Source organism: Cyclopterus lumpus, chromosome 10, assembly GCF_009769545.1.
Source record: "Cyclopterus lumpus isolate fCycLum1 chromosome 10, fCycLum1.pri, whole genome shotgun sequence".
Taxonomy (NCBI): domain Eukaryota; kingdom Metazoa; phylum Chordata; class Actinopteri; order Perciformes; family Cyclopteridae; genus Cyclopterus; species Cyclopterus lumpus.
The window spans coordinates 17,569,237-17,596,022 of NC_046975.1; the positions used below are offsets into that span (position 1 = coordinate 17,569,237).

The 26,786-nt window shown below is 38.8% G+C and overlaps 1 protein-coding gene across 1 annotated transcript in view; it reads right to left on the bottom strand.

Annotated features, from left to right (window-relative positions):
- Positions 1-26,786, bottom strand: part of diaph2 (diaphanous-related formin 2) — a 347,468-nt gene that overhangs the window by 112,024 nt on the left and 208,658 nt on the right. The window contains 3 exon segments of the mRNA XM_034542988.1: positions 13,144-13,273; positions 19,421-19,660; positions 21,924-22,025. Coding sequence (XP_034398879.1) covers positions 13,144-13,273; positions 19,421-19,660; positions 21,924-22,025 — 472 coding nt within the window.

Consider the following 26,786-nt stretch of genomic DNA (forward strand, 5'->3'; position numbering starts at 1 on the left):
ATAATAGCTTTAAACTGCTTTTCTGATTGAAAAACAACAACAAATAGCCTCATCTATTGTTTTTAAAACATACAACTGTGACAAAGGCCTGCGTGTGACAAAGGCCTGCGAAAGGTCTGGAATATGTTTCTCTATTCATATCTGACAGGAAACCTACCATTGCACATGTAGTTTGCCATTTTTTTGTCATTTGTTCAACCATGGCAAAGATGTCTGCTTATATTGGGAGCAATTAGTTGTGCAGGAGGCCTTGCTCTTAAATACCATAAGAGAATAACACCCAAATGCACAGCAACACCAACACATAGACACACCGTGCCTAATCTTTGTGAGACACTTATATTGGAAATATCATATTTCGCATATATTTCTGATCACATAATGCTGAGACAAGAGTATTACGTCTTCACTCTTAAGGCAGTAAAAAGGATCACAAAAACTCTGAAGTGATATATACTGTATATATTTTACTTCTCTCCTACATGATCAATACTTGGTCTACGGCCTACATTTTTGAGAACACTCAAATACCCCAATGTGTTTAAAAAAAAAAAACTGAGATAAAAGCACTCAATTTGAGGCTTTTTGTAGGCACACTTTTCCTTGATTATAGTTCATTAATATTACAGTTTTTATTGGCTTTGTGTAATTTTATCTCTGTCTTGTTTGACAATATACTATTTTGCGAAGATCAGAATAAATGAAGTTATTATCATTAGGTTATTATAACAGATTACATATTGATCATGCATAATAAGTTTAATAATATTTTGCTTAACTTTTGTGTGAGCCAAGAGAATACTCACTTTGCAGTGTACTGACCTGATGATTGGCTCTATACCTTTTTACAAACTACTTTAGATAAAACCACTCCCAAGTTCCGAGTCCCATTAAAACCGTGCACACGCGGTTCTCGTTAATTGTGATAGTAGCTTGGGAAAAAGCAATATAGGGCACTGAAGTTGATGACTTTATTGTTTTTCAGCCAACAAATGTGACATGAATTAGCTAGCTCCACGCCTCGGTCCCTCAGCCTCCCTCCCCACCACTAGGAGACTACGACGTCGTGGTGGCAAGTGGCAACATTAGAGTTTCTAGTGGCTATAGAAACTCATATTTAGCTACAACAAGCTGTTATCTAGCGGCAGCACTGGGTTTAACCACTGACATGGCAGCAACAGAAAGTTTACTAATCCGCTGGGATGTCTGGGTGGTCCGGAATCAGCGAACTTGCTGCCGTTTCCAGTTGCTTAAGCTGCAAACTGAAGGTCTGTCTCCGAAGCTGCCGTCCGGCAAAGAAGTCTCCTAGTGGCGAGGAGAGAGGCGGAGGGGCTCCAGAGTTTGACAAAACTATATAAGTCATCCTTGGATTATACAATAACATTTCATATCCCACTTGTGCTGCAGTAGAAAATAAAATACAAGTGGTATGTGGAGTAGAATTTGGGCACTTCATGTTAATACTAAAATGACTATTTAACAATTGTATGATACCTATTTGGCAAGCTAAGCCTTTTTAATATAGATCTCACCACTGAGCCATCACACGAGCGCACGACATAAATCCGGAACAGGGTGGACATATTGTATTGTAGATTATGCTCTTTCAGTCAGTCAATATTACAAATCCCTGCACTTGTTATTGTTATGCCTCAACAGGGCCTTATCTGGAGGGTGCAGGGATCACCTCAGAGAAAACTCAATTTCCTGCTCATTTGTACAATTTCCATCATTATCTCGCTTATCAGAATCGCCTGACAGACATGCTATCACGGGTTTCTCCATGAAAACAACTTTAACGTTCCCTAATGTTTAGTAAAATGTCCTATCAGTGACTGCAACAGTTCAAGAATACAGCAGTTGCATCAGTGTTCAACAATTGTTATGAAGGCTAAAAGCATTGGCTCTGCCACACCTCATGTTACAAGCTTTTATCAATACACACAGCAAACTGTAAAATGAGCTTTGTGATAATGTTCTAAGTGAATGCAGGTGTCAAGCATTGTGATAATGTGTCCAGCCAATCCCTGGAGACCTGAACCACGGAGGAGCACACTACTCTGGTATTACGAGGTGGTGCTGTCGACAGGAATATTCTAAATTGATTCTAAATTCTAAATAAACACTGCAAATAAATTAATAAATAAATATGCAGGTGCAGAATCCGCCTTACTAAAATGTAGAATGTCTTATCTATCAACACATCATTAACATCTCTGAGGGGAAAAATAGACATGACTTTATTTGATATGAGTACCATCTGCTTCCTCCGAACATGCTGAGGCAAGTGGTTAGCAACGAAACACTCAGTTTCCCACAACAAAGCTACATCCACTATTTTGATAATTATTTCTCAATTTTCAAACCTACTAACATGGATTGAAGGCTGATGATGCAGCTGGAGTGCTTTGAAACGCTTATATGAACAATTTGATATGTTTTTGTGCAGCGACTCAAGGTTGCCATTGGTATCCATTGTGTCTGTTTGAGTCCACGCTGACTAGCTGCCTGCCTCAATGAATGAGCAACCCTACAGGGTTATAACAAAGAACATTATTAAAACATGAAAAGTGTTTAAAGCCTTTACCTTATAACAGAAATGAACTAATTGAGAAATACTATGGGTTATTACTTGTGATAAAGGCATATACTGTAGATGAGGAAGGAGGTAAGTGCAATTTATAGATAACATCTGCTTGCTGCTCAACTGGAGTCTTCGCACAACAGGGAAAGACATCATTTTGCTTCCATCACTGCTCAGCTCAAACCCAGCTCTCCCCCTGAGAAGCATGTGGTCTCTGAGACAACAAATCTAACCTTGGATATCTTAATGATCATATGGAAATGTGTATTTTGAAGGAAACAGGACCAGTCATGGGTAATTACTTTACAAGTATACAGTTCAGCTCCCCCGTGTGCACCTGTTGCACCAGGTTGCATTTGCTCTTCTGCACACTGGCTAGCTACCCTTGGGATTTGCTTGGTCTGGGTCTCGAGTTCAATCACTGTATGTCATTAAACAGGACTTTATATTTGGCGCATATGAACTTGTTTGAATTCAGGTCACCCATAACAGCTTAATTAGCTACTGCTAAATTCTGAAAATACTACAATAATTTTAATCTACAGGGGTGGATTGGTTCTTATTATGAGTGCAGAAAACAGAGTTACATTTTAAATAAGGCTTCCTTGTTCACTTCAGCTCATGGAATACTCCCAGCATGGGGAAAGGTCTACTGTGACAGGCTGAATTTCTAGGCTGGCAAACAGCATTATTCTCACCCCTGGTCCAATTGTCACCTCTCATTGAAATCTGCTGTCACGGAGTGAAGCCTGATGTTGAGCAGGGCTGCTGGCCTCCCTGCATGTGTCTATCTCTGTCTGCATTCATACTGGCTGGCCAAAGTGGTAACGTAAAGAAACCAGAGGTGGGGAGAAAGAGAGATGGACAGAAAGAAAATAAAAGGAGAAAGAATAGTTGGTTTGGCCTCACAGTGAACTACTTGTCCACCATGAAGTGAGTAATAAAAAAATAAAAGGAAAAGGAAAACAAAATGTCTCTGGAGCTCATCACTCATCCTGAGCTGGTGGAGCTAGACAGGTCTGTTTCCTCTTCCTAATATTCTTCATGACAGACTGTCCATTTAAATGGCTGGCCTCGCTGATCCTGAGCTATCACTTTCAGGGTCCAGGGATGAGGGTACCTTAAACAACGAGTGTGTAAATCGTTTCCATCTCTAGCCACGGTGAACACGTTAAATTGACTAATGGCCTTTTGTACTTGATGTTATACTGGCAGGCAGATAAAACATTTTTGATGTAAAAATGGGATTTCACTACTTAGCAGGTTGTGGAAGCTTTAAATTATGCCAGTGGGTCAGTCAGCCATCATATTTCTTTTATATGTTTTTTTTTTTTTTTGCCTCCAAAATAATGGCGTGGGCTGGTGTGAGGGTGACCTCTAAATAATGACATTATTTCGGCTTTGGTTTTCTATGTTTTGAAAATAGTCCAGTTGTGTAAATCTCTATGTGTAGCAGTGTCCAGTCAAATCAACTGGACATCTGGATCTCAGGACTCCAAAGACTGAAGACTGAGCTTTCAATAATACAAGTACCGATGCCAAATTCCTTTGATATATAAATGATGAGTTCTCATACACAAAAGCTTCCGAGGAGATTGCCTGGTGCATAGACTCAGAAATACACCAAATGATAGGAGGAAAGGTGCAGACCTAAAGCAGCACAAGCAGGGTAATAAAATGTAAACAAGCCCACAATCATTCACAGCACTTCTAACAATTATGACTTGACCAACAAGTGATAGCCAGAAACCCTCAAACATAACAACATGGACACAAAGGAAGTGCATCTATTTGGACTTCAGTTGAATCTTCAGCTAACATGCCAAATCATTAGTAAACAGTTTTCAGATGTTGTCATCCTAAATGATCCATATTCAATTTGATGGAATTAGATTTTGGTTGTTTCTTCTTCTCTCTAAGATCAATCAACAAATGTGTGTATTTATCTGTGTGAACCTTATCTACTCCAGTAATTTAGCATTGATAACCCTTACTTACGTTTTTGACAGTATAAATTGAAAGCCCACACAAAAACGTAATGTATCACATTTGCCAAAAAGTGATTGGAATACTTTTTGTTTCTTGAGTGCTGTGGGAACTCTTAAACCTGTGGGTGTATTTTCAAGTCATCTTAAATTTGAGATTCAGCTCTCCTTCCTTGCGAACCCTCTTAATCTCAGTCGGACTGGATGGGAAGCATCAGTGAGCTGCAATCTTCAGGTCTCTCCACAGATTTTCAAAGGGGTTTAAATCCAGGGTTCGGTTGGGCCTCTCAAGTAGATACGGAAACAAAGCCACTCCCCTGTTGTCTTGGACCTGCAATCTGGGTCATTGTACCACTGTAAGGTGAATCTCCACCGAGTTCTGCAGTCACGTCGACATTCTTTTACTTGTATGGCTCATAATTCCCATAGTCACGACCAGCTTCTCTACTGCTGGAAATATTGCAATGAAAACAATGAATTATAAAAATGAAGACTACTTCTAAACTACTAAAAATCCTAGATTAGAAAACCGTCTTTCTAAATTGCAATGAACTTGAAATGCCTCACATTTGTGAGCCTCATACCACACCTTATTAACTCCCACGATTAAATGGCAAATAGAATTCCCACTGAGAATATTAATATGCACCTAAATCCAATTGTCATTCAATTACTTCTGAGGGAGAATGGAGGAGTTTGACTACAGATCTTAGAAGGGAAACATCACTTAGTGTGAAATAGATTTTTCATTATTTCTTCAAAGGTTGAGATGGTCTGATGTTGGTGGTGTTGATAGTCATTGTTGTGACACTCCAGATTTTTCAAATGGCTGCAGATCTCAGCAGACTTGAAAGCTGCTAATTCCGAGAGCCAAACCAGAAGGCCGACCCACGACTGACATTAAAAAGAAGTGGCAAGATATCAACATAAAAGAAGGTGCTTGTTACTGTGCACTGGCAAACCAAAGGTAACACAGGTTGTGGTCAGAGGGCACGGGTGATATCGTGGCTCACGTCCTCAGAGGAGTGTCTGCCTCCTGTAATTGGAGAATCTCTTGTCAGGTTACCCGCAAGGGAAAAAGATCTGGCAATGGATTGAGCCACAGTAGCTATTCCTTTCTCGTGTACACAGACTTCTTCGTCATTCTAATAAAAACTAATGTTCATGCCTGGACGTTCAGTTTGAAGAGGAACAATCTGGCTACATTGTTTGATAAATCCCGGGAATTTCCCTAATTCTCTTTCTCTAAAATATGTATAGATCAATTGTTTGATATTGGGATTGGTAATTGATTTGAAGAGTTGTTTAAATATGGTTTGAATCACAACTCAACCATATAATTCAATATTTATGTTTCTGACATTATATTATGAAACAGTGCAAATCCAACTCTTCGTTCCTCTGCAGTCTAGTAAAAAAGAAAAAGAGCGAGATATATGTGCACTGTGTGTAGGTTATGTGCCTTAACATTTTTAAATCATAACGATGACAGAATCTTGAAACATTAAATAATAAAAAAAACTACTTGAATGGATTGAATATACTTCATGCAATATGATTAATGGTGAGAATACCTATGACACTGTAATTACCGCCTCATAGTTGTATGCCTCTGCAAACCATTCATGTTGCAGTTATATCCGTGTATGTCCAAATTGAAATTACTACATCATTGTATCGTATTAGACATTTTTACGAAATTGTCATAATTAGCATGAATTCTTGAGTTATGGCCAACAACTTGTTTGTGAGGTTGCACCTCAACCCTGACCTTTGACCACAAAATCAAATTAGTTCATCTTTGAAAGTTGCTGTTTGTGCCAAAATTAAAGAGATTCCCTCCAGACTAACATAAATAGAATCCTATATTAAAATATCCTAAAATAGTGCTTTTGAGCTCGCCGCTGGCTTTTTGGTAGCACAACCCAGCTGCTAGCTTTAAAAATGTTCCCAAAACAACAATACATGTTTGTTTGTTTGTTTTCTCATAATTTCCTCTGCAATCAATTGTTTTAATTGTTAGCCAACATGTCTGCAGTGAAATAAAAGATGGAGCTACTGCTTCAGTGCAAAGCATTAACTCACAGGTGACTCGCTTCTCAGACAAACATCTCTTAAGTACAAAAACAAAGAACATTTGGTCCTGTTGCAGTAGTACTTAAGTGTTTGTCTTGAATTACATCCATTCTTCTTCAAGCCTCCGCATCTGACTTTAGCAGGATACCCTCCCTGGAATGTCATGAGGGAATATCTTCTCAACCGTATAATTCCCTGCAACTCCATTGAAACCAAAAGACAAACGACCCCTACTGTGTTCCACCCCATCCAGAAAGGCATTTTGTCTACGTAATACCGAAGCCAAGCACTGCTATGAGTTTAAATGGGAAATGGGCACTGCTTTATTATGCTGCAGAGCCTTGAAATGAATGTGGATAATAGATATATTCACAGCGGTATTAATATCCTCAGAGTTCATCTTTATTTTTTTTTCTCCCCTCATTCTCCATTTCTCTCTCACAGGCTCCAAAGTATTTTGCCCTTGGCTAAGCCCTATACTAAATAGATTTATGAGAACATTTGTGTCATATTTCCTCTTTTCCAGGATTGTCAAGACAGATTGTCAGCGCACCACTGATTGAGTGGAATCACCACACAGACTTAGTTCCTATTGTCAGACCCCACATATTCATCTCTGGGGGGACTTAACTGGCCACTGCCACTTCTCTTAAGGCTTTACTGCTGCCATCAAGATGAGGTCAGGGGTATGGAAATAGTGTCATCTATGACTACATTTCAAATGGTTATAGTCTCAATATCCAATAGTACATTCATGAATAATTGCATAAACAGTACATGAAGAGTTCATTTGCACATCAGTGTCATTGATATTCCCTGGAGGGCAAAACAAATAATTTAGTATGTCAGAAAGGAATATAGAAAAATGAGTATAATTAAAAACTGAGATATTTACTGAACCCCTTCATATATGCAATACCTTCTGTATAATATGTTCAATGGATGGAAGGGTATGGAGTCTTATTCAGTGGTATGTATGGTATCCTAAAAGAATAAGGAAGATATGAAGACAATACTCATCTATGTTTAAGAAGACATATGGCGACGGGTTGATGTGAATTGCTTTTGTATTGTTACAATCCGTGGCATTAATATATACATCCATCACCATGACACTCATGGTATTATTAAACACATAGCTCACAAGAGCTATTGATAAAGAACTTATGGCTGAGACTCAAGTGAGTTATGATTGGTAAATGCTAACAAAATGATGAGGTGATCTGTTTCATCTGATTTTACAACTAATATGGGAACACACATCAGTCAAACACAGTCAACAGCTTTTATTTGTATGTATGGAGAGAGCATCAATGTTTAACCTGAGCCGAATCGAAAATAAATGATTAAGTAATACAATAGATCACATTTGCATGGCGCAAAGCTAAAATGAGAATGGTAACATCTACCAGGATTGGGATAATTCACTAACTCCTACATACATTGTAGTGTGACTTATATCTTTCTGTGCCGCGATACAATATTTACTCCAGGCAAAGGAAGGATGTACTGTGCATCTTTACAAACTAAAGCTGGCAGTGTGCTGCTTGGTGTGACCAGTCATTTTGGAGGCAGAATAGGAAAAATATATTTAAATTCAATTAATTTTCAATAAGGAGGCCTGTGCCCCTTGAAGCTACCCAGAACTCCTTCAAATCCTTGACCCCTCAGAGATCAACAGTGGTGTGGTAGCAGGAGAGGTTACCAATCCTCTGCAGAGACGGAGATGGAGCTGACAGTGAAATATAAGCGAGTATGGATACAAAGCCGATGATAAAAGCAGAATCTGTATCATAACAGAATTCAATAGATCGAATGTGCCGAAGGCTCTATAAGGCAACGACCTTGATGTTTAAAAAAAAAAGGCAATATGAATAATAATTGATGAATTCATCCTGCGCTGGATGACATGTTTGCATGTACATGGGCTGGCATAAACAAAGTCAAGCCTTTTGCTCCTATCCAAGGGATTAGACTTTCACCTTGAGATGAGCACAAACAATTAGAGATATACTGCTTCAAATCTTCAGCTGCCGTAGACTTTCACAACTTCTTACAAATAACCTACTACATTCAGCGCTTTATTGTGTGGCATTACTACCTGACTACCTTTATTAAACATATAGTGTTGTCAAAAAGACACATTTTATCTGCGACGCGGTTGGAAGTTTCCATTTATTATTACTTAACAATGGTAAAAAAATAAATGGTTGCACAAGTTAAACTTGATAAAGTACTCCATATCAATGTTAAAGATTGCACTGTGCAACACATGCAATTGAATAAGCCTTATGTGATATAATATCTATAGTTTATTATTATTAATTATTACATTTTATTTAACCAGGAAAAGCCTCATTGAGATTAAAAATCTCCTTTACAAGAGTGTCCTGGCCAAGACAGCAAAAGCACATTTAACAAAGTTTCAGACATACAACATAAAACAGTGACAGATAATAAAAAAAATTGTAAAACCAAAATTGCTGCTGCTGCTGCTGTTTGTATGTTTTGTGTGTTGACAGTTGAAAGTGTTTAGAGATCAAACATATCGACAGAGGCTGCACAGTAATCAAAATGCACTGTAGGTCGTTTTAATAATGGCCAACTATTATGAGTTGTAAATTGCTTGTGGGTCTGGATTTGCATCAAAAAAAACATAAAGTATAATCAATGTCGTCACAGCAAGCGATGGCGGAGCAAAATGAATAGAAAATGAATCAATGTTCCCAAGCCCATGGCCAAACTTTTCAACAAATTTCATAATGACCGTTTAAGTATTTAATACAATTTTTAAAAGATATGTGGTTAAAACCTTCTTGATGAAGGTAATTAAGATGGGAAGGCATTGACAGCAGCAAGAGGACCAGATCCAAGAAAGCAAAGTGCTACTCTAAGTTATATTGAAAAGGACCTCACTACATCACATTCCACCAGCACTTTGACCACGGCTACTGATTATGAAGGAGTGTTATTGTACAATACTTCCTTGATAATCCCTTAATGTGTTCCCTTGAACAGAAAACCTCAAAACGCCTTTATTAGTGGGTAAATTGCATGCAAATTATCTTTGACAAATAAAGTTCACTTCAATTAGCGCCTAAAATAAATGTATTAGTTTTGATACAAATTCTGTCTTTATGCAAACAGATTGAGAAATAAACCTATAATTAGGGCTTTGTCGTTGTATGCCTATGCCAACCGGAGAAATTTCAGTTCATGGGGCTAAGGTATAAAAACAAAAACATATGTATTTTTAGATACAATGACACGTTTTCATTTAGGTCTTAATTTACATTGGTTGAGAGAAAATTCTAAGCTGCTAAACGCTTAATGAGTACCAGAGTATATTTATTTTACTAATATTATATAAACTGTTATTTTCTGCTCAATGAAGTCATTAATCCACCGTGCAAGCCAATGTGCATGTCCTATGGAAAGCTTCCTGCCCCTGCCTTTCTACATAATCATGTATATTTTAATCAAAATTGACCTTGATACATTTTAGTCAAACATAAACTATACTGTTATATGACTGCAGTCAACAACACCAATGGATACATACTACCATGGTAATAGATATATGCACTGACTTTTTACACTTATCACTAAATGCTGTAGTATGAGGGAAAATCACTGTCAATATCTGCAAGAACAAATGAGATATCTGTGCATGCTTGTGTGTGTGTGTGTGTGTGTGTGTGTGTGCGTGAGTGTAGATGTCCCGCGTGTGCAACAGCCACGTGCGCACATTACTTTTGCGATCTCTTCACATCACTATATTGCAATGTACTGTAATAACACTACAAACATACGATTATCTTATGAAACATTGCTATAGTTTAAACTCACCAACAGTATATAAAAAAAACATGCATAATACACATTAATGCAGCACAAATATCTATATCCTGAAACACGAACAGGAACATTTGCAGGACTTTTACTCGTAATGGAGTATTTGATCAGTAGGGTATTAGTAATTTTACTTAAATAAAGGATCTGAACACTTTTTAAAAAAGTACAATATTAACTTCTGAGTTGGAGTAAAAAATACAATATTCACCTCTGACGCTCACTCATGGATCTCATTTGTGCTCGCTGATATTGACAGTCATTTGGCCTCATACTGTATTAGGCCGCTACCACCTTAAATGATCCATTATGGAATTAACAATGATCATTCCTTCAAAAGTTAACAGGTCTGCCATTTAATATATTTTTACATATTAGAATTACTGTGCTAAAAATAATTTACACCATTTTGAATGTCGGTGAAATACAAATTGTGTCCAGACGAAAACAACTATGGTGGCAATCCAATTTCTTAGAGAAACTGTGCACTGTCTGAGTGAAAGTCTGAAGCAGCCAATCAAGGCAAGGGAAATTATGATTTCCTTGGAAAATCACCGAGGCCTGATTGCAATTATTAATGAATACAATAATTGTACAAGATTCAACCATTGTATATAGCCATTTGATTACATTTAAATCCTTCTCCTGAAATCCAACAAAAATAAATAATGTGCAAGCAACATGCTTTACATAGGTTTCTTCAAAACAGATTTATGACCCAAGTCTGCACAACAATATGAGCTGTTTCACTTTATGTCTTATATGTGATATGTTGTATGTAAAAGTATTATGCTGCTATATCATTCACTCATGTAGTACAAGTGTAGACATTGATGACACTGTGAAATAATTATAATATGAGGCCCAGTAAGAGTGTCTGTTGCCATGGTTACGGCTAATGGGTTTCCAAATAATCAATGAGGATTTTTCAAACTGTGGCTATATGAATAAATAATGTAAAGACATTAAAGACATTCTAGTCATCCAAGACACAATGCACTAAGTTGGAGGAAAACTGTCCCAACAGAGAGTAAAAAAAACAAAATAAAAGGAGGTTGATATTAGAGACTAATGTTAACTTAAAAAAGAGGAGCGTCATGCAAGCGGTCATTTAGTGTAGATTGGTAAAGCAGGGGTCGGCAGCTTTAGGGAAACCAGTCAGTGCTAGCTAGAATTTAAATATCCAAATAAAAGCAATCCCAGCTCTTCAGACCTCCCTCCGAAGCGAGGACACTTGAGAGCGCAGCACATTGATTGTCATTGCTAACCATATCCAACTACCTGATGTTTTATTGTATGTAAAAAAAAAAAAAACACACCAAACATTAAACAGTTCTCACAGCTGTGAAGCTAGCATATTGGTATCGGGACATTTTTTGTAAATTACTGGGCTGCGTCAGTCACAGATACCAGATTATTTTTATTGTTTAATTATTGAGCATTTTGTTTATTCATTGCTTCCAGGATGTAAACAAAAATATAACAAAAAAGGCTTCTAAAATAATTTGCCTGCCCTTGCTTTAAGATAGAAAGAAAGCTTTTGTGTATTTTCCATAGCCAGTTTACCTGATACGAGACCAAAAGCTTGTAAAGGATCTGAAGATAGTGGTAAATAATTAAATGATGCTCCATTGTTCCTACAGGCAGTAACAGCTTTTCAAAGACATGGAGGCGGCCAGCACATGGCCCTCTGGTCACTGTGCTCCTTTGTGCCTCAAAGTAAATCTGAAGAAATACATTTTTAGAGGCTCGTCAGCAGATATTTAGGCTTTTCTCATCTACTTAGCTTCAACATGCTAAGGCCACCGTGAAATATCTAATAATATAAAAACAACACATAAATTATACAATGTGGCAAAAAAAAATAAGAGAAAGATATTTAAAAAAGGGTGCAGATCATTTTCTTTCGGATGTTAGTGTCTTAGCATTTTTGATGTCAGATGTTCTCCTTCACTGTTACAGTATCGGACTGAAAACCTGGTTTAATTGCATGTTAAGTTCAATGACACAAGAGATGTATGGTGTGAACACAGTCAAATGTTTTTGCAGCCCATGTTTCTTGGATATTTTCTGTGAGTCCTCAGTCAATTAACTGTCATCTTTTGGAATAAATCATTTCCATGAAATAACAAATTGATATAATTCCAAATTTGCAAATATAGACATCTAAATATATATACGGCGCATGAGACTATTCATTCCACTTACACAATGGCTGGCAGCCTCATTCAAGTGCATAATTAGTTGAATTAGATTAAATAACCAATTACGAGGCTAACAAAGTAAATAAGCCTTCAGGGATTCCACCAAATTCTTGGGGATAGATTTAAAGTGGAATTAGTTTATTGACAGGCTGAATGACAGTGTGGCCACACAAACAACTCTATTCCTGTCACAAAGAGAGAGTGATGCCTGTCGTCAAGAGAGGAAATATGATAAGTGTATCGTGAAAATATGTTGATAAGTAGCTAAAATAAATTAATGAATATAGAGCAATGCATTTATTGATATATGTTAATAGTCATATTGCCCACGTCCTTAGCCTTGTACAGAGTACATCCATTACCAGATGATGTTGGTGCTCGTCTAATGTACTGTATATATTAATATGCATAGACCTCAATACATGAAGACATAAGCACTTACCTCTGCTGGCACTCTCCACATGCTCCAGTTCATCTGGAAACCTCAAAATCTCTTGGTGACTCTCTTCACACTTCTCAGCAAGGAAATGAAGAAGTGTCGTGTTCTGACTGATGGATTTAGTGTCTCGTAGCTAAAAACAAACACAAGAAAAGTTTTTTAAAAGAGAAAATAATTCATGAACACAGATTTGTTCCACTCATTTACGCGTCAAATGTACCACAAAGCCTAATGATTAAGGTGCATACATAATGGGAACAACTGTGGACACAAGAACCAAGTACAAAGTCTGTTTATGCTCTTGTGGGTACGTTACATGGCCGCCAAGATAATGAGTAAATCTCCAGTATCAAAAGAGGGACTGGATACAGACACAGTGGATGAGGACTTCATATAAAAAAATGAAACAGCATTATGAAACAGAACATACATTCGCATTCAATTACAGATAGCTAGGACAACAAACGCACACACTTATATAGTGTACAGTGGATACACACATAAAAGTATGACATTAAAACAGTGTGGCAGAAAAGTCTGAACAAAAGTACTGTACTCTGTTTGCCAAGAGTGTGTGCGTGTGTGTGCGTGTGTGTGTGTGTGTGTGTGTATGTGTGTGTGTGTGTGTGTAGCCGGAGTATTCACATCAAACTTGTCTCATATTCATTCCCCACCATGATTGCCATGCTGTTCGAATGGTATGCTGAGTAAACTAATTATCACAACCCACCTCTGTGTACTCCTACTGATAATATCCTCACTGTAAACAGCCTGCATGTGGACATGTGCATGTGCAAACACACACGTACACACACTCTCTCTCTCTCTCTCTCACACGCACACGCACACACACGCACACCTACCTACCTACACACACACACACACACACACACACACACACACACACACACGTTTAGGCAATTGCAAGCAGTCAGAGGCATACACCAACACACATACTTTCATTAAATGAGGATCAATATGTTGCTCACACTGGGACATCACATTTCATTTCATGGATTTTAAATTTAAATGTGTTTATTGTTCGACCCACGACTGTGATTACCAAGCAACGAGGTACATACATACGAGGTACATCTGGAAACATTGGTATTGTGTCACACTCACATGGACATTGCACATGTTAATGCTATGCTGTATGTTGAAACACTTAAAATGGTCATTACACATTTAGGTAGCAGACTAGATCATTTACAAGGGGGACTAGTTTATATGGCAGGAGCAAAGAATAATGTGTTTAAATGCACTTTGCTGAGTTGAGATAACACATTCAGCTCAGAGTCTCTCTGTGAGGGCAGGGGGAATCCTACATAAGGTCCTGACGTTATTTTCACACGATTTTATATCAGGAATTTCAGTCAATGCAGTTTCCCGGTATCGTGAGAACTGTGCCGGGGGCTGTGGAGTATCTGTGCACGGGTTGTAGTGAGCTGGTCTATGTCAAAGTCCAGGTCGGATTTTAATCCTAGTCCATCCCTTGTCCTGGGCTGATATTAATCCTAGTTTTCCAGGTCTGATTTTAATCCTAGCCCATCCCTTGTCCAGGTCTGATTTTAATCCTAGTCCATCCCTTGTCCTGGGCTGATATTAATCCTAGTTTTCCAGGTCTGATTTTAATCCTAGCCCATCCCTTGTCCAGGTCTGATTTTAATCCTAGTCCATCCCTTGTCCTGGGATGATATTAATCCTAGTTTTCCAGGTCTGATTTTAATCCTAGCCCATCCCTTGTCCAGGTCTGATTTTAATCCTAGTCCATCCATTCTCCAGGTCTAATTTTAATCCTAGTCTATGTCTGATTTTAATCCTCGCCCATCCCTTCTCCAGGTCTGATTTTAATCCTAGTCCAGGTCTTATTTTAATCCTCGCCCATCCATTGTCCAGGTCTGATTTTAATCCTATTTAATACTAGTCCATCCCTTGTCCAGGCCATTTTAAATTTGTGTTGCAAACCAAAAGTGAAAAAGGTATTTACTGTCAGCGGTCCAAAGCTTTGGAATGCTCGACTTGAAGAGCGTATGTGTCTCATCCCATTATGTTTTAATGGTTGAGCTGGATGGAGTGTAAATAAATGCCTGCTCCTTCAAACAAATCTGCTCGTTTGAATAAGATGGGAAATGCTTCTTCATTAATGGTTTGCCGAAAGCAAATTCTGAACAGTGGTATCATTCAATCTTTCAGAACATAAATTGCCTTGAGGTAGCATTATTTGAAATCCCTCACTAGTTAGCAAAATGCATTCCAATATATTCCGCATTTAGATCGGCACGGCATATTACAAGCAAACTCACTTCCATTTGAATATCCAGATTGAATATAAATAAATAACACGATAATTAACTAGTAACAGAAGAAGTGGCGGTGGGAATACAGAAACACTCACAGAAGAATCGGCGGCCCTTGATTGCTCAATTTAACTTCTGCAGATGGAGCAGCAGGTAAGGGCAAACACATTGCATACTACACACAGTTCTATATTATGCTATATTAGATGAGAGAAAGGTGGACATGGAGACACAGGAAAGCATGCAAGGCCACTGCTGAAAGAGGAGCTCTGTGAATACAAGGGACATATAGTGATATCAATTATCACATGTGCCGTGGACATTTTGAGAGCAGGAGACAAGGTCACACTAACTTTGAGTAGATGACTCCAAGTCAAGTGCCTAATAGGTAGCCCCTTCTGTTCAACTTAAAATCAACAAAAAAAGCATTGTCATGGGTCCTAATTATGTGGCAGAGCATGTTTCACCTCTTAAGAAAGACTCAGATGAAACCCAAGAGAACCAATATGTCTTTGTTTTGAGTCATGCAGCAGATGGTTTAATTCATTTATCCAATATGTGTCATTGTGTCATTAGTCACTTCTATAATCTTCTGTGGATACAATACAGGTATTCTGTGAAATAAATGCATAGGTCTGACAACTTTTCTATCGGGGAATTTGCTCACACACTTTTCGCACGGAGCTGAAGAGACATGAAATCCACATTTCACCGCGGTCCTTGCGAGGCCAGAGCTGATGTTCGGCTTGAGGAATACATGTGACCAGTCTGGCTCCCGGTAGATTTGGGTGCCCTTGGGGCTGTACTGGAGGACTGAAGTTGGAACGTGAAGGTGGGTTAGCCTGTGCCCTTCCCATTTCTGCTCATTCCCATCATCAACCTCCCACTCACTGATGAGCCCATTAGGTACCCTAGACCTGCCACCTAGGGGGCCATTTACTTGATTGACTAAAGTGAGAACGCAGACTTTTTTTCTTGTCCATCTATAATGGCCCAATCAGCCTCCCAAGGCATTACCAGGCTCTACACTGACACTCCACACTGATTCAGTCAGCTTTCAGGAACAGGAAAGGCACACTGCATTCACTATACCAAAGCCCTTTTTCACACCTGCAAGATTGCTGGCTTTACAGTGTCTGTTGGGTGTGGCTTTTGGCATTCACAATAGGATCTCCCGTATTGAGTGTTTTCACATTATGTTTTTTAATTTGTGTGCTTATTGTAGCACGGCTTCCGAACGGCTGAGAGTTTAAGAATGATGCCACCAAAAGTAAAAGTCTCACACAGGCTGCCTTAAAGATGGATTTTGCAACTAATTTATCCCGCACAGCTTGATTGCCAATCTAAGGCAGAGTTGGGGAAGCTTACCCCTTCTTCAGCACCGGCACAAGTTCTCAAAACACTCTGAAGGCATGCATCAGTTTCATCATCAATTAGAATACTGTTGACTATGCTACAAAGCACCATACTGACATAACTATTTAAAAGGGACAGGACAACAAAGTCCTTTTTTGGCTCTCTAAAATACAAATTTGTTGACATGCTGTGGATTTTGAAGCTAATCCTGTTTTTTTTCTAGATTTTTATCCTGAAAGTAGTCTTGCATAGCCAGATATATCTACACAGCGCTGTGTCGGCACTAATGAAAGGTCTTGCTCAATGCAGCATCACTACTCTGGCTTGTTTGTTTTTCTTTTTGACAATCACGATAGTTTTGGGTGGCACTAAGGACAAGATGCAGTAACGGTGCCCTTGTGAAATAAATAGCGCAGATAGCTGAAGGAGAGGAGAAAGTTTACATCTTTCTAACAGTTTACATCTGGTCTGTCAAACTATTCTGTGAGCAGTTGAATCTTTGACTTTTAGGGCAACTTTGGTCTGATTTGTCTAATTGTTGTGGTGGAGGGATGGGGGAAACATTCTCAAGATATCCTTGAGTATTAAGGCATTAAGTGTCATTTCTACAACTACATTCATGTTTGAAACATTGTATGAAAGTCAAAATTAATAAAATGTCCTCGTCAATCAGAGAAAAAAATGTGGAAATGTAAAAATAAAGATAAATACACTTATCTTATAAATGTGTTTGCCAAGAAAAGTGTGTCCAAATATGTGTAGACTATACACACGCACTTACACAATATTGCAGAAAACCTTCCTCTGATCAATATGGTCAATACTGATGCCATAACAGTGTCCATAACATGTCCTGATGCCATGACCATACACTATACCATACTTTTTCTAAATTCCAACCACACCATTTATGGAAAAGCAGCGAGACTTCTTATTTAAACAAAAAAAAGTGTCACATTACACTAATTGTATGTGAATAGTAAATAAAAATGACTTCCCTCCTACGACTTCCTACTTTTGCAACAACCTTCCTCTTTGTACATTTTGAAAATCCAAACTTAAAACCCTGTTTTCTTTGTGACCCTAGCTTTGTCTTTCTCAGAACACAGTGAAGAAAAACTCGTCAAGAATATTTTGAAAAATAGGAAATGCCAATTAAGTGTCATCCATCAACCGGTTTGGATAAATAAACTCTGCTACAGCATCATTTGTTCAGAAGTTGGCGCTATAGGCTTTGCATGACTGTAAACCACCAGTAAACTAAGAGGAAACAAAACAAGTTGCCTTGGACATCTACGAGAGAAATATTGAGAGAGGACTCAGGAATTTGTTTTTGTTTTAATTTTTCTCTCATGCCGTTTTTTATTGGCCACATTTCATATTGTCTGGACACAAAGACAAGCATTTGTATGTTATGGGAATATCCTAGAAGAAGCGCACAGCAGAAACAGATATGAGTTAAATGCTTGCTACGTCCAAATTTATTCTGCTAAGGCTTTTACTGAATCCATTAAGCTCATCAACGCTTTTTCCTCGATGGCAAAAACCACATCAAGCATGAGTAAAAAAAAAATCAAAAAACTATTTTATTCGCAATTGAGGAAGTTTTATCAAATGTGTCCTGTTTCCATACAGCTTTTCACATGCGATACAACATGCACATACAACATATGTGAAAGGCACCAAGGCTACTCCAGAGAGAGAGAGAGAGAGAGAGAGAGAGAGAGAGAAGCGTTTGCATGGCTGCCAGTCTTTTCTCTAACATTTTGCATGCTGTGTCAGTGGACACAGCTGCTGCCCTTTTGTGGTTCAAGTTCCACTGAGTGCCACATCTCATCATGGTCTTGATGTTTGTTCTATTGAAACATTATTAATTTGAAAGGTACTGTAGATTTTTAGAAGATCAAGTCTCTGATAAGTACTTTAAGGCTAAATTAATATAATGAGATCCGGTGTGCATTTGTTAAACCACCTTTTCTCATGCGGCAGACAAATCTTATTAGCATGTCTCTGTTATCTGAGCAGGACAGGTATGCCTGAGAGTCATATGCCTGTATATCTATTTATACTTTCAAAGCATGATAAGATTACATCTCAATGACTGTCTGAAAAATGTGTGATGCAAAAATAGTGGAGAACATTTTCAATAATATTATTAAACGTATGTAGATAACTCCTTTTGTATATTTAGTTGTAGTTCTAAAGAGCATTCATGTATAAAGAAGTGGACGTACGTCTCCTTCTGTCACTGTAGGAAGCAACGAATCTCCAAACTGTTTTGCGTTGTTCCGCAACGGTGGAAAAGGTTCAATTTTACTCAATTCTGTGAGCACAATCCCTCCTTGTCCACACACATCACTTACATGAATACTAATAATCACTTCTATACATGTGAAAAAAAAGACATTTGCATGTAAGTGTGACTTCATGCACCTGCAGCCCTGAGTGAGTGTGATGAGGCTTCTTGTGATTTCCCGTGGCTTGGGTGGAACCGAATTTGTACGACGCTTCTCACAAACATGAACAAATGTAAACATACATGTATGTATTTCCGCCAATTTTTTACTTGTATATTAATGTCAGTTCATGTTTCAGACGTGGTGTTCATCTGGCTGGTGCGTTACCTTGCAGAGAAAGCTGATGTTGAAACCAAACGTCTGGGCATTCCTTGAGCCGGCGTTCATGTAATTGCCGACCAGCAGCACCAGCTCCAGGAGTTTGCATAAGCTTTCGCTCTTCTTCACCTCCTCACAGGCAAATGTCACATTCATGATGTCCGGCCGAATGTTATTCACCTGCTCCTCAAATGTCAGTTTGAACAGAATGCCGTTGAGACGCGGTCGTAGGAGTTTGACTGAACTCATCTGAAGGCATGAATGAAAAAAATAGAAATGAACAAAGTAGTAGTACATTGTTTTGTACATTAAAACACAAGTTAGTCAGTTGAACATTATGCTTAGGTTCAGGGTAAAACACAAGCTCTCCTGGAAATATTATGTGAGCATCCCAACGAGGCCACCCACTACCATTGATATTCATTTTCAAACTAAACACTTGCGTTCTCTGCACAGCAGGAAAGGGCAAGCTGATTTATTTACAACCACCACTGAAAAACAACGTATTGCTTTTAGTAGAATAAACATGGCCATTCTTTTTGAGATGCAAAAGCATGGAAAACGGACAAAATTAGAATTTTAGGAAAATTATTATTATGTATAAAGTAAAGAGCAAAAATGTATAACACTACAAGTTGTGACTCACTTGACAGGCGAATTTCACTCTAAGAAAATGGTTCCATAGTGAGGCAAATTAAGATTTGCAATTGTGACTTGTGTGGTTGTCTTTCTTTAATTATGTTCCTCTCTAGATCATTTATTTTAGTTATTTGATATGGGCTCCTACTATAGCTTTTGGAGAGAGCAGGAATCCTATAAAGTTACACAACCTTGCCACCAGTCACGTTAAATCTCCAGTGTAATGACGGCTAGTTTTAATGAAGGTAACATCAACTACCCTTCTTTAGCAAATAGGATTCACCTCTTTCCTGCCTCCCTTCTGACTTTCATAAGGATAAAGTAATCTCCCATTCTACAGATTTGTCATGAATAATATAACAACCTCAATCAATACTTGTGGGCTTGCATACGGAATCACTGAAGCAAAAAATAAATAAAGAATAGAGAACAAAATCGTCGTGGAAATGGGGAGGGGAATTAAAACAAACAAGGTTTTGGGTGTAACATATCTGGCAAAGCGGCAACTGCAGACGAGTCCTGCAGATCCAACACAGGTTTCATTACTGCTCAAAAATATTCATGTGTATGGGCAAGTTGTCTGTCAAATAACCCTCCTCTCCTCTCCCCTCCACACACACACACTCCTTTACTTGAATTGATTTGTATACAATAAGGAGAAATCACAATGAAAGTGAGCACATTGGTGACAGATCTGGCAGAGAAAAGCTTGAACACAGCTTATTTCCCAGGGGAACTAAATAGCTCGGCATTGAGGAGCTACTTCATCAGTGGGGAGGTATGTGATCACAAAATTGGAGAGATCACCAGGGAAACTGCCACCCCTGCTTCATTGCATCTCCTAAAAGACATCGGCAGAGAAGCCTTCAACAAATAAAGAACATAGCTAGTGAGCTGGAGCACATCTGCGACCCTTGGGTCTAATTGAACATTTATTTTGTATACCCACGTAATGTACCTCTATGATCTTGTTGTAAAGTTAAGTTCAAAGATAACACTTCATTGTATAGTGGTTTAAAGTGTTGGGTATTCACTCTGTAAATGAATGGAAAGAGCAGTTAATTCAAAAGCAATTATAGCTGTAACTAAGTGGAAAGGTCAGAGCGGCTTGAGGATGCACCCTCCTTCTTCTGCAACTGATTTATAGTACAATTCTGCATTTCCATTCACCCTCAGTTATCGGAGGAATGACGAGTAGAACACAGGTTGGTGTGAGGTCAAAATGTCAAAGCATAGTTGATACAGCACAAGCTCTGAGTCTGAGCATGTGCTAATGCATTCAACAGGCACGATTCACAGCCTTAGGGTATGTTTTTATCATAAGGAAGCATTGACAGTTGATGTACAAAAACATGGCATTCACCGAGTTCTTGTTGCAGATTGCTAATCAAAAGCAATTTGAATGTTCTTAGCAAGAGTCAAAACATAGCCGCGGTCATATTGACGTTGGGCTGCAAAAAGTTTAACTTTTTGGCATATTTAATACAAAAAGTTTAACTTTTAGTATTAAATATGCCCTTTATGTTGTTCGATGTTTTAATTAAACATTACTGCAACTCACAGGTAGGTATCCCTCTAAATGATTTCTTAATTCGCTTGACCCTTGCTAAACTGCTGTCCAAATCCGACAGTCCGCCTCAGAAAATAGTGTAGGAAACAATGGAGGGAGACAAAGAGTTGTTCAACATTCAGTGGATGTTTGTGAGTCTGTGCGAGGTATAGAGATACAGAGAGAGTTAGCAATGAAGAAAAAAATAGAATTTCTCAACTGTTCATGCTTGCAAGTGTTTGACTATAGCAGACCGGGACTGTGATTGTGTATACTGTGTATTCTCTTGGGGCGACCCAGCAGTCTCCAGGAAATTATACTCACCACAATGCCAAACTGCTCCGACTCCACTAGCTCTTCATATTCACCCTTTAGTTCTGCGAGCGCATTCAGCTCTTTCTGCTCCGGCAGGTTCTTTATCAGGTTCTACAAATGGGAGAGCGCGCGCACACACACACACACACACACACACACACACACAGAAACACAGAGAGAGTGACTGTTAATGCAAATCTCATTTTCTGTCCATGTCAGGATAAAAATCACCTCACAGACGAGGATGACAGGGTATCTTACACAGCAGCAGGGGAGAGGAGTCCAACCAAGCAAAGCTGATGCTTTTCACCTTATATAGTTAGCAAAACGAACAAGCATTATACAAGTATGTGTGCCCTTGGGTGCATTTTACTAAAACCATGGAATAGCAATTAATGTCACTCACATGTACAGTAAGGCTTGTCATATATTTGTAAATAAATACAGATTATATGGAACACTCAAACAAATGTCCATCCTATGTCTCGATCCTTTTTAGACCAGATTTGAGTCAGAATGCTTGGAGGTTTTCTGGTGGTCTGATAAGGAGGATAAGTAGATAAGGTCACATAATCACTGCTCACTGTTGGCTTTTTACTGTGACAATGGTGGCCCTTAGCCAATTACCGAACATGTCAGGGACCTTCAGATGAATGACCTTTACTGTATAATCCACGCCACCTTGCAATTGTCTTAAAAGCACATGCAACGGTTTTCCATTAATTTGCGACTGGCCTGTATAATTTCCCTCGCAGAAACAGAAAAAATAGATGCCGCTGGTGGTAAGGTTGAAGATTAAGATGGAGATGAGGAAGATAATGGGAGGGACTGTGTTTTCTGTAAATGTTAATTGTTTGTGTGAAGGTCAGCCAAGTTAATAAAATTGACCACAGCGACTTCCCTCTTTTTCTCAGAGGAGAATAAGAGGGAGAGGTGCCCTTTTCCAGGTCTTCACAAAGCTTCTCTTCCCTCATTAGCTCCCCAAATGTATTCAGCGGGAGCAGACTGGCGCAGGATCACGTGGCCAGATGGGAGCCCAGACAAGAAGAGCAGAGAGTAGACACTGCTGCTGGGCCACGGCCCTGGCTGACCACTCCACAGACCTCAGCACCACGGCCAGTGTCGATTGCCCACTAATGATGACATCTCTGTCCTTCCCTCCGGGAATGCAGCAATATAAAAAGTAGGCCATAATGCAGGCCTGGCATTCCTGTTTGGGAGGGAGCCATTATATCAAATGTTGCTTGCTTTTGCTGAAGCTCCAATTAGGGTCTGCGGCAAGCGGTGGTGCCATGATAATGAAGGCTTTTGATCATATCACAGCTGAAGCAGAAAGGATTGTTGATGATATAAAAAATATTTGTGTAATTGGATTTGTAAGGATGGATTTATGGTGTTAGATGATGACTGGCCACATGGGTTTCCTTTTTTGTGTCTCCTTTTGGTTGAGAGCGATGAATATACTGCTTTCAGCACAAAGCTAACGTTGTTAATTATTCACTCGTGACCTTTTGTAAAGAAACTTTTCCTCATGCTGTTTCATACAGTGCACCTGATTACCTTTTCATGAGGGAAAGACAAAAGAAAAAAAACATAATTCTGAATAACAATAAGATCATTCTTAAACTGAGCTCCCCTTGGCAGAGCCGGGGGAATGTAATTCAGCCTATTTCTTTAATGAATGTTGTTCTGGGATTTGTCAGCATGCAGAAATACATGACATATAGAAACATGCATAGGCACAAAACTGCTAACATCCAATGGATCTGCCATTTCCAAAGTGGCTTTTATAAAAACATCAGAATGGATTGAAAGTTTTGAGGTGAAATTCTAACATTTAAAAACGCTTCAGCTAAATCCTCGGAAAAACACAGACAGAAGACAAGGTAATGGAAAATCAAATTCACCTTGTGCTCGTCATTTCATTTGTCTGTCATCTCGGTAATTATTAGAGACCCCATCGAGCACCATTGACACAAAGGCAGCACCATATGTGTGACAATGTGGGAGACTGGGTGAAGATGCTGGGCCAGACTCCTCACCACAGGCCACCAGACGTACACAGTGGTCTAGGAGAGATTACTGGAAGTACGCTAGCAACACTACACATGTATGAACTGCCTTGGGCAAAGATGAAGGCGCAACAGATTAACTTAAAACTATGCAAAAACAAAGCAAATGGCAACATGTGGTTGTTCCAAACAACCACATTTTGAGTATTCTGCTCGTTGCAATAGTTTGCAGTTGCCTCCACATTAAAACAAGTCATGGCCTTCATTTCTAGATTCATTCATAATCTGCTCACAGTTCAAAAGCTTCCCAGTAGTGTATATATATTATGCATATCTTTTTTTTTGGCTCAACAAAATCTGCCTTTTGTGAATTATGGGTGTGGTCATTCAAATATGTATTATTAGTAACTGTCAATCAACCACATGCTCAGTCGACAGATCATAATCAATGAATCTTTGTCAGGGACAACGGTAGTCCAATAACACACGCACAAGCACAATTCATTTCCATCAGGGGGAAAATACGCAAATACGCAATCTGTACCTGCCTGTCGAATGTGTCAAATTTAAAATTTAAAGTATAACCATTAAAATGATTGTTTAGGCCAATGTTTCTGGTGGTCATCCTTTTCTGAAACAGATTAAGGATATCATTACACACACATACTCAATCCATGTATTATAGATGTACTGTCAAGCAGGTCAACTCAAGAGACGCTGTTCCGTCACCTTAACTTGGAATAACTGGAATATTTCTTAGGCCGTAAAAAGGTGTGCTTGAGGAATGGAAGCGGTTGTGAGGTTAACGTAATGAGATACAGGTTCACTAAACATTTGAAGACGATGACAGCATCTGTAGGGTTGTCACTTCCACTTTGATCTCTGCTGCTGTCGACTAGCTTCCAGTGATTGGAGTTTAAAAGAAGGGGTATTAAGCATGTATCAGGCACACACTTAACCATACAGTTTACAGCACTGCATGCTGTTAGAAACAGCAGGTGCTAATGTGCTGCAAATTGAAAATGCTTTGATATTCAGCACACAATGCATATAAGTAAGTATGCACTATTCCACACATGGATCAAGAACAATTTCAAGTTGAATTGTGCCCTTGTCGCTTGGAGCAGGACATGTAATATGTACCACACCTAGTTTATGACCTCTGCCTTTGGAAATATAATTAGAGCACAGAGAAGCATATTTCACGCAGTAATGTCAAAATGATAAGGAAACTCTGGAGATTTAGTCTTCGACACGTCAATCGATGAAGCTTTTCTCAAAGCAATAAAGGCTTTAATAAGATGGGTTAAATAAAGGAGAAATCACCTGATGTCTGAAAGATGATGGGAGTAAACTGTGTTCCTCTCTACAGGCTAAAGGGAGGTCTACAACAAGACCTGAGTGGAGATGTGATGTTCTCCTTTTAATTGATTTTCCTCCTCAATGTTGGGAGATAGAGAAACATGTGGTACTCTGCCCATGATTTGTGATGTGCAGCAACATGGGAGTGCCATCTCCCTGCCGTGACACCTCAGCAGGCTCCCTACTTGGCTCATGGCAAATCAGTGAAGACTTCAGTTTGAATCAATAACAAAACAGTAGACAGACATGGAGGCTTCTCAACATCCTACAAGCAATAATTTCTAAACCAACACTCGACAGTTCTGTGGAACTTCTTTCTTTCTTTTTTGTTTAAAACTAAGCTTAAGAGTCAAAAGAAAAAAAGAGTAACTTTGCACAATAGTTTGTGGGTGTAGACAGCACCCATCTGAAACAAAAGGTTACTCCCAGAGAACTTACAAATGAATATGTGGATGTGGAACAAAGGCTATCAAGTTGTGTCTTTGTTTACGAGAACAGTTTTGACAGAAAATGCTCAGCACCTTACAAAATATTGGATTCCTCATGTTCCTCATGCAAAAAAACACATCAGTTTTACATGAAATGTTAAGCATTTACAATAATATTGCAGGTTATCTTCTAAAATGTTTAATGAATATGAGCAGACGTTTTCAACATTTAACCTCAACATTAGAGGAAAGCCGAGAACAAACGACAACAACAACAAATCTTATCTAACAGGTAAATATGTTAAACAAGGGCCATCAGCTAGGCTGTTGTAGTCTCACAGATTCTACACGCTGCCAAACCGCACAAACACCTCAAACCTCACTATGAGTAAAGCTACAGTGACATTTTGACAGGCAACAAACTGAGTGTGGCAGATTCTAAAATCGCATTAAACCAAATGAGAAATGTAGTCTGGGAAAGAAAGACACAAACGCAGCGGGAGGGAGGAGAAAAAGGTTGAGCGAGAGATAGAGGGGGGAGGGATTAATTTGAGGGTTGGGGCTGAAAAACCTGTCAGACTATCTGTGACATTAAATGTGTCTTTTAGAAGGAAGTATGGATGATTATTTATTTATTTTTTAAACGTGCATACCTGAGCACCCACTTGAATTGTGAAGGTGTGAAGCAGGATTAAAAGAGAAATTAACCAAGCAAATAGGGGGGTTTACATAGAGGAAGAAAAGACACAAATACAGAGATGGAATTTGGTGAAGACAGAGAGACAGACAGAAAAGAGAAAGAGAGGAAGAAAAGAAAAGAAACAAGAACAAAGGAGGGTTCCACTCTAACCTGAATCTATTGTGAGCCCTCAGGATTTAGAGAGGAATTGTATATATTAACTGCAAGGGGAATATGCTTCAAAATGCTCATTTAATGATATCAACTTTGATAAAACAGTTTAGCTTAAAACATGAAGACAAGTTTGAAAGGTGGAAAAAACCGGGCATGAACTCCAGTGCACAGCATTGAAATCATCTCTCATTTGGGATTATTCTTCTTCGACAACGTC